The following is a 13,854-nucleotide window of genomic DNA, read 5'->3' as shown; positions in this document are numbered from 1 at the left end:
GGAGGACGGCAGGGGCGTGTGGGAGAACCAGTACCTGAAAGTGGCCAAAATGAAGGCAAATGTCTGCAGGGAATTGACTTGAGTGCTAATCCAGCTCAAAGCTTTTTGCTTTGATTGGGGGAGTGTGGGAGAGAGAGAGAGGGAGCATTTCCATGCGGCACAGAGTGTAGTGGCACATTGCGTGGTGAAAAATTAAGGTGTCTGGTGGGCAGAGCCAAATTCAGGACTCACATCGCACGACACACACAGAGACACAGAGGAATAAAGCAAGCGAACACGCACACACACACACTTTCAGAAATGTTAAATGTTCAGTGCACCCACGCACAAATGCAAATGATTATGTGCGTGTACGGGCACGGGCTGATTGTATCACTTGTGCATAGAAGTGTAACAAAAACAACGAGACACACACACACACACACACGGTTGTTGTTATGCTGCAAATTAAGGTCAGAAAATGGAGCGTGGCCTGATCCTTCTAGCCTGGTAAATACCACCGGTGTCTGGTGTGAGATGCCACTGGGCCAGCCACACGGCTCAGCCTCCACGACCGCAGGCCAGGGGCCACGGGACGCCAGGGGCCATAAAAGTTGGGCACCAGTCAGAGCACACTCACACTCACACACACACACACACATCAAGCACCACACAGTGCCCCATTCAGGGACATAATGTCCTTCTTCCGTAATAAAACATGATAATGTGTGCCATAGGAGGCCCGGGAGTGTGCAGAAAGGCTGTGAACGCTATAAATGTGGAATTGATCGTTTTAATATGTGCAGCTGCCAGAGGACTGTGTGTGTACGCCGGTGTGTGGAAGTCATTGGTATAATGGCGCTGATATAGTGGACTAATAGCTCTGAAGAGAGCCGGCCGGGCCTAGCGCACCTCGTGTAGCCCCATTCAGAGACGGGAAGTCTCACTAACGTACTGTCGGAGCCCTCGACCCAAATTGCCGCACCTAAATCTATGACACCGTTCATCCGTCTCGTGATGGGAAGCCCCGCTGGTTGCTTTAAAGCAACCGTGACCTGGAGCACATCGGAAATCCGAAGTGACTCGCGCCTGCTCAACGCGGATGACTTGCAAAAAAAAAAAAACATGATGGCAAAAAGAATGCCCGGGAAGGGTTGTGCCAGCGCTCCGGTCTCTCCCACATCCCCTCCCATCTCCGCTCGTACCGCCATCACCAGCATCTGGTGTCCCTTCTGACGAGAGCCCCTTTCAAAGGCTTTGATAGCGGAAGACGGGGAGAGGAGGTGCGTGCGTGCGTGTGTGTGTGGGGGCGTTTGTTTGTGTCAGCAGGCAGGGGGGGCGATGGCGAGGCGGGGGGGAGGCAGGGGTTATAGGGAAAGGGGGTTAATGCCGCTATCTTGTCATCTTTACCTTTGAAGTTGTTGCTCTTTACTGCTTTGATTAGAGGTTTTTTTCTCTTCTTCAAATCCCTTGCTATCGGTGACATCAAAGTCTGGGCGTAGACTGCTGTGAGCGCATTAGAGTGTGTCGGGGGGGAGAGAGCGAGAGTGAGAGAGAGAGAGAGAGTGAGAGTGAGAGAAAGCAAGAGTGAGAGGGAGCGAGAGAGAGCAAGAGAGAGCGCGGAAGATGTCTCTGCCTCGAGTCACTGTCTGAGTGGCCTATAGTAGGTTAATCTATCCCCCGCTCTTAACCTCCGTCTCATGCTATCTCCCGCTCTCCTTATTTGGCCGCGCGTTCCGTATCCATGTTATTCTCGATTAACATGCTTTCTAAACATAGATCTAACATCTACATGATCCCCTGGGCCGTCACAAATAAAATGTTTATTTTTTTAAAGATACATGCGCACATGTCAACACACAATGATGAGCACACACAGCATTAAAACAGGTCCAGAATTTCAGATAGGGGACAAAGAGTGGGACCCAGAGAGAGAAGATGTAAGGACTGAACCAGGACCAGGTTCCCATGATTGGAAAATGATGTACGACAGGGCTGTTTCTGCGACCAAGTCGAAGCCAAGGTTGTTTAGCACCGTCAAAGTACACTGTTTTACAATAATGGGACAGCTCAGAGTGGTTTATCCGCTCCTACCAGTTTACAACAGTGATCGGATATGAGTTACTCACATCTGTAACGTTATTGGAGTTGTTGTTGTTTTTTTTTTACAGTTTTTGGGTCGTGAAGGTAAACACAAGGTCAATTGTGTATTTGGTTGTTGTGAATGTCGGATTTGAAGCCTTTGATTTGGAGACCGGTGGGGTGAGGTGTCCCGAAAATGTTAATGAATGCCCATCCCCCACAACGTTATTGACCAGTCAGGATCAAGTTCCTCACAATACTGAGATATATAACCGAGATAACACAGATCCCTATCCTCGACTTGATTAGATGTTCCCTCTTGGCCCGCCAGGAGCCCGTCGCCACGGACCCCCCGGGGGGCCCTGACGCCGCCCACGCACACGCAGCTCCCGGGGAGGGAATTAGCCGGATAAGCACCGGCACAGGTTGCCGCCGGAAACACACAAACACGACGCGGCGAGCAGCGGCGTCCTGGACGCTCAGCCGTCACAGCCCACGGGAAACATTCGAACTGAGGTGACGGCATGGTGGTGAGGAGCGACGACCCGCTGGCCCCATCACCGGCTGGCTGGCTGACTGACGGGGTGGCTGGCAGGGAGCGCAGCCGAGTGGGGAGAGGAGACAAGGCGCCTTGCCTTCATTTGAACCGATAAACACCAGAGAGAGAGCGAGAGAGCGAGAGCGAGAGAGAGAGAGAGGGATAATCTCCAGGAAGGAGAAAAGGCGGCATGGAGATTAGACGCACACAGGCGTAATGCGCCGGCAAGACTACCCTTATTTCATTTGCATGTAAAACAGAGACGCTGGGGAGGTGGCGTTGGCGGAGGGAGGGGGTGAAGGATGGAGTGAACGCACACTGGGGAGGACAAAAGCACGCGTGGATGTGTGTCCGCGGGCGCTGGTGTGCACGGAGAGAGAGAGAGCGCTGTTGGCAGGAGACCTCGATGCGAGCTCCTGCACAGATGTGCTGCAACCTGATAAGGCCGGATGAATGAGTGGCGTTTGGCAGGTTTTTTTCTGTGTGTGTTTTCTCTTTGCGAAAGGGCCCAGAAGCCATCGGTGTGCTCACAACACTCATGGGCAGGCGAGGTGGGGGGGGGGGATTAGGGGTGAGTCAAAGCAAACCTGAAGCACTGCTAATGCAGCGACTTACGGAGTATGGAGAGGAGCTCAGGTGTGGCGCTGTGATCAGGTATGCACTCAAAACACTAATTTCCCTACACATCCTTCATAAAAACTCTCCCGTTTCAGAAGCGGCCTGTGAGAAGTCAGGTTAAAGCACCGCACGCGGTACCCTAGTGTTGCACTGCATCCAACTTATGGTTAGATTGCAAACATTGATTCAGCTCCGCTCCATGTTATTTTGGACAAACATGCAGGCCACATGTTTTGCTTGTGAGCCGCCAGTGTTCCCGTCGGCGCACGCACGCACGCACACACGCACGCACGCACACCCGTTGTCAGAACCAGAACGGCAGGGTATATCCAGGCCTGTGGACATAATGCTAGTAATAACTGAGCACACATAAGGAGGACATCCAAAGGAGCGGCTTGAGAACGTGTGCACAGAACCCTTCTCTCTGTTGAACATTGCTTTCTGTTCCTCTCCTCAGCATTAACGTCCCTTTGGCAGTAGCCCGCCTCTGTGCAGTCCCAACCCAACACCATGTGATTTATTAACAAGGACCACCGCTGTTGGTAACGCTGCAACACACACACAACTTCACAAGTAACTTCTAATCTAGGCACAACATTGATCATCTGGCGAGTCCTGCTCCCTATTTAGTCAGCTTTCCTTATTGGATGCCTTTTTAAGCAGCTCTCTTGTGACTGTGTTAGTAAACCTAAACTCTCATTTAAGGACACACTGACGCATGCACAAAGACAAACACACAAACCCTGAGGCAGAATACAATTCCAAGTTTGGAATAAACCAGGAATGTGTGTGCTTATGTGTATATTGTGTTAGTATGTGTGTCAGCGCGTGGGTCTGAGTGGGTGTTCGTATTGGTGGGGGACGACAATAGACAAAAACAAGCAAGCAGCAAACAGGATATGTTTATGTGCACACCAAAGTCCTTCCCAGCATCTAGTCTTCTGCAGATCTCCAGAACAATTCTCCGGAGGGGCCTGTCGCCCCCGTCAACACAGGCACCGCCGCGGGGCGAGTACAATCGAAACGCTCGCCCAAGACATCTTACACATCGGCACCATTTCCTCTCTGGCTGTCCAATAATCAATTTGGCCCCTGGCCTGCAGAAACCCATCATGGCGAACAGAGCAGACGCCAATTCAGTAACAGGAACCTCATTTCAGGAACAGGAAAGTGTGTAAGTGTGTAAGTGTGTGTGTGTGTACTAAGGTTGGGGACCCAACATCACCAGGCTACCCCAAACAGAGTACAGAAGTAGGGTAAACAACACAGATGGATAATAATGACTTACATTATGTAAGTCATTACAAATCACATGTGCTCTTGGCGCTATTAAAGCGAATTTGACGCCACCACGTTCGCACACACGTATAACACAAGCCGACACACACACACACAGTGTTCCTGGCACTATCTACCCCACTGTAACATTCTCCTACTAATTGGGCTTTCTGAGGTACCAACATCAAAAGCCTGGGATATCAAACGCACAACTTGGACAGAAAAATAAAGACGGAACATCACAGAAAAGGATGACGCTAAAAAGGCAAAACGGGACACACACACACACACACACACACACACACACACACACACACACACACACACACACACACACACACACACACACACACACACACACACACACACACACACACACACACACACAGGGAATTGAAAAGAACATAGCCTTAAAGAGAAGCGAGTCTCACAACATACCAGACTTGAGATTAACATTCAGTCTGAAAGCGGACATGCTCAGATCTGGGTGAACGGGGTGTTTCACTTGATGTTGCCACATATTTGTTTCAACTAATCACGATGCTGGAGGCAGGGATGTGTAACAACGTCATTGGCAAACACACACTGGACCAGCACTAGTAAACTGCAGAAAGGTGCCTGTAAAGGTTTCAAATCAAGACGGTGTAGTGTGGACATCGTAGGAACACACCTATTAATTCCTATTCTGAAAGCCCCTTCCAGTTGTGCCAATTAGGGCTGCAACGATTCGTCAACGTTGTCGACAAAAATCGATAATAGAAATAGTCGACAATGGATTCCATTGTCGACAATGGATTCCATTGTCGACAGACGTGTTTTTCCAACGGAGTGAAGCATCTCACTTCATTACAATCTCTGCCGAGAGTCGCACATGCGCAATAGCGTCTCTGCTGAGCGGTAACGTATACAGAAATGGCGGCGTCCTACACAGCAACTACGCGTACCAAAACTTCTAAAGTTTGGGAGCATTTTATGGAGGTAGATTTGTGTCTTTATTATGCAATCAAACAGAATAGGTTTGAGAGCAAAACTTTCCACACTGCAATCAAAAAATAGATTTGAGAGCAAAACTATCAAGACTGCAATCAAAAAATGTTTTATTGCAAGTAAAATAAATGTGATTAAAAATGTATTAATGGGAATCCAAAAGTTTTGGATTCCCCAAAAGGAATCCCTTTTGGGATTCCCCAAAAGTTTTGTTTGCGAATCCAAAAGTTTTGTTTGCGAATCCAAAAGTTTTGCTTGCGAATCCAAAAGTTTTGCTTGCGAATCCAAAAGTTTTGCTTGCTGTTGAGCTGAATCTTGTGGGCGGGACCTACGCCGAAAGATGTAAGACACGTCTCTATTGGCCAGTCTCGATCGGAGTGACAGCTTGGCAACATCCACAGTTAGTAACGAGAGAGGGAGTTTCAGCTCAACAGCAAGCAAAACTTTTGGATTTGTAAGCAAAACTTTTGGATTCGCAAGCAAAACTTTTGGATTCGCAAGCAAAACTTTTGGATTTGCAAACAAAACTTTTGGATTTGCAGACAAAACTTTTGGATTCCCATTAATACATTTTTAATCACATTTATTTTACTTGCAATAAAACATTTTTTGATTGCAGTGTCGATAGTTTTGCTCTCAAATCTATCTTTTGATTGCAGTGTGGAAAGTTTTGCTCTCAAACCTATTCTGTTTGATTGCATAATAAAGACACAAATCTACCTCCATAGCATTTTAGCCTGGATACGGCAAATAAAAAGATTACTTGCAAGGTTTGCAAAGCAGACCTTGCGTATCACGGCAGCACCTCGGTGATGCACGAACATTTGAAGAGAAAGCACGTCGGACAGTTGATCGAAACAGAGTCTGACTCGCCTCTGTAAGATTCAAGTAACATTCAAGCCAATACGTTTTGTTTTTCAAATAAAATTATTATCTCGGTGGATAACCGCGCCCGCGGTGTGGAAACCGTGTGCTTAAATCCTTCCCAGCGCTTCATCCGAGCAGTGTTTGTAATAACGCCATTCAAAATAACGGCGTTAGGTAATGCTGTTATTTTTTCAGTAACGGGGTAATCTAACTAATACATTTTTCCGTTGTTACAACGCCATTACTGTTACTGACAGTTAAATGCGGTGTGTTACTATGAATTGATTGAATAAACTGTGTAATCCGAACGCACCCCGGCTGCACACACAAATTGCTAGTGAGGAGCCGGCTGGTTTAACAAAGAGATAAGCGATTATTATTGGCTAAGGCAGAGTCGTGTTTCATGGTAGCCAATCGGAGCCAGTGTTTTTACACACAAGCCAGGATACGCGTGCCACATGCACACACACACACAAACACCAAACAGATTCGATGAAGCAGTAGAAATGGCGAGTCCGGAGCAATCTGATGAAAAGTTGGCATTTTCAAGGTGGAGATATAAGCACTACTTCAAATTCATTGAGGTTAAAGGCAAGAAAGTGCATGTAAAGTGAACATTATGTCCAGGAGCAAAGACTTTGTCGACATCCGTTGTAAGCAACTCTAATTTAATGAAGCATCCCACAACGACACACGCATCTACAATATATATATTGAATAAAATATGCATTTTTCATTGAAGTACCCATCTTTCTTGTGTTTATTATCATTTTCCACATAATTAAAGCAACCTCATGCTAAATTTAAGAAAAATTTAATTATCAGATTAGTCTAATCGTTTCAATAGTCGGTGACTAGTCGACTATTAAAATAGTCGTTAGTTGCAGCCCTAGTGCCAATGAGCATCACTTCAGGGGGAATCTCCGTAATGAAACAGGAAACGAGGCATCACTCTGCGCTTGAGCTTCTGGTTTCTGACCCAGACTCGGTTTTGTTCCCTCACCCCGCCCCCCCCCCACCCCCCAGAAGTTCTTCTATAACATAGCAGGACCGCTGGATCGGAGACTAAAGAGAAGCCAGTGGAGATGAGAATGGCAATTATCCGGCAGCGAATTAGACCCGTTCTCCCGGAGCATCAGGAACATACACTCTAAATGTGGAGGAGCCCGTCAAGGCGATATAACCAGTTTGTGTTACAAAAGCTGCAATATCAAAAGATAAATAATATAAAAAGTGATAATGGATTGTCAGAGTAGTTTGTGGTGCGGAAGGCTGCTAATGATGATTAAAAGCCAACGAGAAGGAAGAAATAAAAAAAGGATTTATTGAACGAACAATTAACTGAACGCATCCGACGGGAGATTTCAGAGCAGGCGTTTGTGTCTACGGGGATGAGCGCTGGCTGTAATCATTCAACCCCACTCACACAAACCCGCTTCAATAAGCAAACGCAGCGAGCGGTACCCATTAAACAAGCAGTGTGTTGAGATTTTCCGGGGAGCTGGAAATGTCTGCTTGACGTGAAGTTACAAAAACCACAACTCTGTGACAGGCCAATCATCGCGGACCCCCCGCAAACACTCCCACAGAAGCTGGCGTCGCCACTGAAAACAAAACAAACATGTTTTCTCAAAGCTGGAAATTGCACGACAGATCGGAACATGCTTTCATCAAAAGCAGCAAACATTGCAGGTAGCGTGGTAGCTCGGTGCCACTGGCTTAACCAGCAGGCAGCTCACAAAAACGCTAGGAGATCATTTGTTGGAGCAAAATAAAGGCCCACCACAGGGGAGGAGAAAGGTGTGGGGTGTTTGGCTGGACCAGCAGGGGGTGCTCTGCCAGCAGGGGAAAATAAGTGGGAGACTTTTGTGTTTTCTTTTTCTACGATGAGTCACTTCAGCTTTGTCTACTATTTATGAAAAGCAATCAAGGGAAATGTCTTCTCTTGCAAGCTCAATATTAATAATGGTGTTCCCGCGCACCAAATCTCCAAGCGACGAGGGCTCTAATATTGTGTGTCCAAAACTATATTGCTCTATCCTCCCAGGGGCTTGGTTGTCAGGCTACTAAGCAAAGGAGGCGGAAATGAGAGCTGTGGTGGGGAAGAACAACCTAACGGGCTCAGTTACCACTGTAAGAACAACGCTCGACTGCAGTCAAGCTCATTTTCAGTCGTTTCTTGTTTTTCTGCCTAAACAACAAGTGATTTAGACGCTTGTGACACGGACGACCAAACAAGACAAACACCTACACAGAGGATGAAGTGTGTTGTTGTCCCAGCCAGCCAGCGACACACACAGAGACAGGCAGACTTTCAAGAACTGGATGCCAAGTGTCTGCTTGTTAAAAAGAGAATTGGACGTAGATATCTGGCAGATCTTTTTATGGTACTTTTATAGAAGAGAAATAATGACACGTGTAAGCAAATGTCAAGTTTGTGAAGTTATGACAGATAAGGTTCACAAAGAGGTAAACAGATGTACAAAATATAATGGCATTCTAACAACGCTAGAATGCCATTATGCCAACCATGGACGTCAACACAAACAGAAAAGGTCGATTTATCAGTTGAAATTTACATCAGCGGTTAGCCAGAGCCGAAACAAACCAACATATAAAAAAGCTAGCAAAATGGAATGCAATACACAACTCCGCAGTGATGAACGCTGGAAGAAAAAGTGTTTGTGTGTGTGTGTGTGTGTGTGTGTGTGTGTGTGTGTGTGTGTGTGTGTGTGTGTGTGTGTGTGTGTGTGGAATAGATGCCAATTTATCAATGCATGTCCATGCAGTTTAATGTCCAGAGGAGCTGCGCTCGGCAAGATTCACTTTGTCTCCTCTGATCTGCTCTGAGTTCTGCTCTGCCATCAGTGGTCAGAGGTCATCACCTCTTCACCCTGACCATCCTTCTGGCCTTCTGTGGAAGAGGAGGAGGAGGATACAGAGCCAATACGGGGTGAAGGGGGTTGCCTGAAGCTGGCCAGCCTGGCATCGTTGGTTGGGTGTGGGTGGTGATAGGTTCAGAGCCAGCTGGGTAGGATTCTCAGAGGACTGGAGAGGTTTGAGAGCTCAGAAGGATGTCACTGGCCTTAAGCTGTGTGTGTGTGTGTGTGTGTGTGTGTGTGTGTGTGTGTGTGTGTGTGTCTAGTGGGATGGAGGGTCAAAGCAGCAGATAGGTCAATCTGCTCACCACTGAGTTTGACCTGAAAGGACACCACACACACACACTTTTGCATAACCGCAAGATGAGTGTTTCTTTCTTTCTTCTTTTTTACCCTTTCTTCTTTAGCTTGACCTTCTGCTGGACTGCAGGAGATTGCCATATTCAAGACACACACACACAAAACAAATGTGGTATTGGAAATAGACAATATAAAATATGTCATTCTTTAAGCACAATCTGTACCGGGATTTGTCCTACATTGAAATTTCATAGGCACATTGCTCTAAATGTTTCTCAATCTGCTTAAGATAGGTTGGTGAAAATGTCAAATGGCTGCCGTATATAAAGACAGATGGGACACTTGACTTGTGGATGAAGGGAATATATAAATCAATCCTAATGACCCTGTGAGTCTGCAGGCTGGGGTTAGATTCGTCATTCTGAAACATACTAGCAGCTGATATTGCCTATGATGGTCGATCACTATCTACTATGGTAGTTTGTTTAGCCCCGGTTTGCATCCAACCATGGTGCTACTCATTGACTGGTGAAGCAAGTCAACCAATCAGATGAAAGCAACAGTGAGCCTCAGCCCGAAACCTAAAAACGAAATCTGTGTAACGAAATTACATGTGTCAATACATGCTAGCAGATGTTGTGATTGGGAGATATTCTTCATGAAGCCCATTTCGTTCAGCGCACATAGCACCATGCATGTCGCATACAGCGGCCACTGAAATGCCACCACCGTTGTCAAACTAACCGAATAAAAAGAGACAGGGGAAGAAAAGGGAGAAAATAACATTTGACCCAGTAAAAGAATCCTGTGTACAGGGTGAACACACACACACACACACACACACACAAACAGACACACAGACCGACAGAGACACAGAGCGAGAGAGACGGACGTGTTCAGTAACGGGGCGAGACGTTGATGATGCGCCCCCCCCCCCCCCCCACCGGCAGACTTGCAGACAGGTGCCGGGCTCAGGGAAAGGCCAGGGTGTCTTTACAGTCAGTGCCCGGGAAAAGGTTAGGAGACATCCAGGAGAACAGGCGCCTGCCATGGCGAATCATAACCTCGCCGGGGCAGGGGAGGGGGGGGGGGGGGGGAGGCACTGACAGGCGGGCTTAGTGCTCCCTGGTACAGGTGAATGCAGATGAGACAGCTGCCAGCCCTGACATTTCACTGGGGCTGACAGCTGGCGGGCCCAAGCGGGCAGAACGGGGCTGCGGGTCGCTGTGTGTGCTGTGTTTGCAGAGTATGGAGATTGCATCTAAACTGAAGATCAGTCAGAAATCACATGTGTCTATACACTGGGGAACTCAAGCGCCTGCCTGCGCACACACGCACACACACACACACACACACACACGGCGCATGGTTTTGGCCAGGAGCTCTGATTGTCCTGGCTCCAATATGAATATTGAAAGAGTGGAGCAGAAGGCTTAGTGACACCGGGGCAAGGTGACAGGGGTGGACAGGTGTGTGTGTGTGTGTGTGTGTGTGTGTGTGTGTGTGTGTGTGTGTGTGTGTGTGTGTGAATTTGTCTATGTTTGGGTGTGCGCATGCAGCTGTGTGTGCATTTGTGTATGTGCACGCAGGTGTGTATATGCGTTTGTTTGGGCGTGCGCACACACGTGTGTGTGTGTGTGTGTGTGGGTGTATGTGTGTGTGCGCCTTAACAATGAAAGCAGGTGGCAAGTCAAAGGACATTAGTGACCTTCTCCCTGGTCATGTATTTCCATCTCTCTCCCTCTCTTTATCTCCCCCTCTCTTTATCTCACTTTCTTTATCTCCCACTCTCTCTCTCCAGCTATACCTAGAATGTCATGGCCACAGAAGACAGGCAAGCACACACACACACACACACACACACAGACATTGCTGCACAAAGACAAGGATGACAATATGCATAGATTTGCGCGCGTGCACACACACACAAACCCGGGCTGAGAGACCCAGTGTGGGCTGGGCGGTGTGTTCGGGGGCTGGTGGGAGAGGTTGTTTTGACACTATGCTGCTGAAGGAATGCAAATGTGCAGCCTGTCCTCCACAGGGAGAGTGGAAAGGGTGAAACAGATTGGCGGTGTGTGCGTCGGCTTAGAGACTGAAACATGTGTGTCTCCACTAATCTGGGTGCATGTTGCAGGGGGGAGACTGATGTGCGTATACATACAGTATATAAATGAATGAATGAATGAATGAATGAATGAATGAATGAGAGAGAGAGAGAGAGAGAGACAGACGGAGACAGGAAGAGAGCGAGCGAGAGAGAGAGAGAGAGCGAGAGCGAGAGCGAGAGCGAGAGAGAGAGAGAGAGTTTGGGGTAGGGATGTAGCTGTGTGTAGGCGTCTCAGTGCTGATCTTACCTTTAGACGCTGACAGAGTGGAATTGTACATAAGGAGGGAAAAGGATAAAAAGGATAAAAACAGAATTTAGTTTTTTGGTATCAAGCTAGTGTATCAAGCTAAAACCTTACAAGATGTGCCATTTTGCCGAGAATATACTCACTTTTGGTCTGCGAGGAAAAGGCCAATGTGAGCTTGGCAAAGAGTTCATTATTTTCGTAGAGGCCCTCTTTGGCCTTGGTCCAGAAGCTGTTCTCATTCAGGTCCTCTGGTCCAATCTGCCAGACATGAACCGACATGATTACATACTCTTCCGTCAATGTTGATATCTGTTTTTGTTATCAATGCAATTGCATATAATTGACGTTGAAAGTTACTTAGGGAGAGAGGGCGGGCGGGCAAGAGAGAGTGTGGGCGGGCGAGAAAGAGAGAGAGAGAGAGAGAGAGGGTGAGAGTGAGTGAGAGAGCAAGAGCGAAGGAGAGAGACGGAGAGAGGGAGAAATAATGATTTAGAAGCCAGTAGCCAGCCCATGAGAGGAGTCGGCCTCAGACAGAGGAAGAGTTAATTAGGAGGCAGAGCTACAGGTTCTGAAGATGAGAAGTGGTTGCTAAATAAATGAGCAGAAACGGAGGAGAGAGGGGGGGGGGAGAACAGCAGTGGAGCTTTACCCTACTCTTTCCATTGCTCCATCTTCACCGGTAGCCGGTACGGCTACAGAGCCACCGCCCCATTGAAACCTGACACACGTTTACCAACCGGCTCGAGGGGCTAACGATAGCTAGAAACACTCCCTCGATATGTTTTTGTTAAGGCCGAATGCAACAAAAAGCATAAAAAAGCCAACAGGTTGTGGAAGGTCAGAATCGAGGGTTTTGACTTTGATATCTGGAGTGCTGCTGTACTGTGCCCAAATCACAAAGTGTTTTTGGGCTTTATTCTTCCGTCTCTATAGAAAATTAAATGCTTTATGCTGCATCTCACGATGACACTCGGGCCCCGCCCCGTTCATCTTCCTCCGTCATTTATATATACCCACTCCCTCTCAATTTGGACCAAACCTACAATTAACTTTGAGCCTGAGTGGTTCTTGTGAAGAAGAAAAAATTACAAGTACATCATCGAGCAAGAAGCAAACGAAAGAGGGAGCGAGAGAGAGAGGGAGCGAGAGAGAGAGAGAGAGAAAGAGCGAAAGAGAGAGAGCGAGAGAATGAGAGGAGGGCGGGGGAGATAAAACAGAGGAATATGTGATGCCTGTCATTAGGGATGAAAAACCTCGGTGAAAGATACAGACCGGCTGTGTGAGTGTGTGTGTGAGTGTGTATACGTGTTTGTGTATCCGTGTGTGTGAGCATGTATACGTGAGTGTGTATACGTGTGTGTGTGTGTGTGTGTGTGTGTGTAGACGTGTATGTGTGTGTATTTGTGTGTGTGAATACGTGTGTGCGTGCTTGTTTGAGAGAAGGGGAAGGAGGATGGAAACAAAGCTTTGCCAAAGGAGGGCAAAAGAGTGGCGGTGGCGCAGAGGAAAAATAAGTTAATTTAAACTACAAAAGAATGCTGTCCTTCTCGAGCAGCGATTTAATTATCTTTCGGTGGCGCAGTTAAAAGAAGCAGCCTTATTAAAAAGCAATTTCTGTGACACCCTCGTCAAAAGGCCTCTCACGCACCCGACTGAAAGAAAGACGCGCTCGTGAGTGCGAAAGAAGGAGAGAGGTAATGAGAGAGAGAGAGAGAGAGAGAGAGAGAGAGAGAGAGAGAGAGAGAGAGAGAAGAAAGTGAGAACGAGAGAGAGGGAGCGAAAGGGGCTAAATGCTGACGAAGCCGAGTGAAGCCATTAAACAGTAGCTTTAGGCTAAAGGGAGACAGAGGGCCGTATTGATGTTTTAACCATCACAGATGAGAGGACAGCACAAATCATATAGTCATGACACACACACTGTTGGAAGCACTCTCTGTCTCTCTCTTTCTTTCTCTCTCTCTCCATCTCT

At 47.5% G+C, this 13,854-nt stretch overlaps 1 protein-coding gene across 1 annotated transcript in view; it reads right to left on the bottom strand.

The window, feature by feature from the left end:
* LOC311344733 (protein diaphanous homolog 1-like) overlaps positions 1 to 13,854 on the bottom strand; it is a gene marked incomplete at its 3' end in the record, with an annotated part of 43,058 nt that overhangs the window by 7,372 nt on the left and 21,832 nt on the right. Inside the window, exons 16-17 of the mRNA XM_084469085.1 lie at positions 12,029 to 12,143; positions 11,763 to 11,894 (exon numbers count right to left, since the gene is read on the bottom strand). Coding sequence (XP_084325211.1) covers positions 11,763 to 11,894; positions 12,029 to 12,143 — 247 coding nt within the window. The remainder of the gene's footprint in view (positions 1 to 11,762; positions 11,895 to 12,028; positions 12,144 to 13,854) is intronic.

The sequence above is a fragment of the Micromesistius poutassou genome, assembly GCF_964030765.1.
Source record: "Micromesistius poutassou genome assembly, chromosome: 6".
Taxonomy (NCBI): domain Eukaryota; kingdom Metazoa; phylum Chordata; class Actinopteri; order Gadiformes; family Gadidae; genus Micromesistius; species Micromesistius poutassou.
This window is presented reverse-complemented; position numbering and strand designations above follow the sequence as displayed.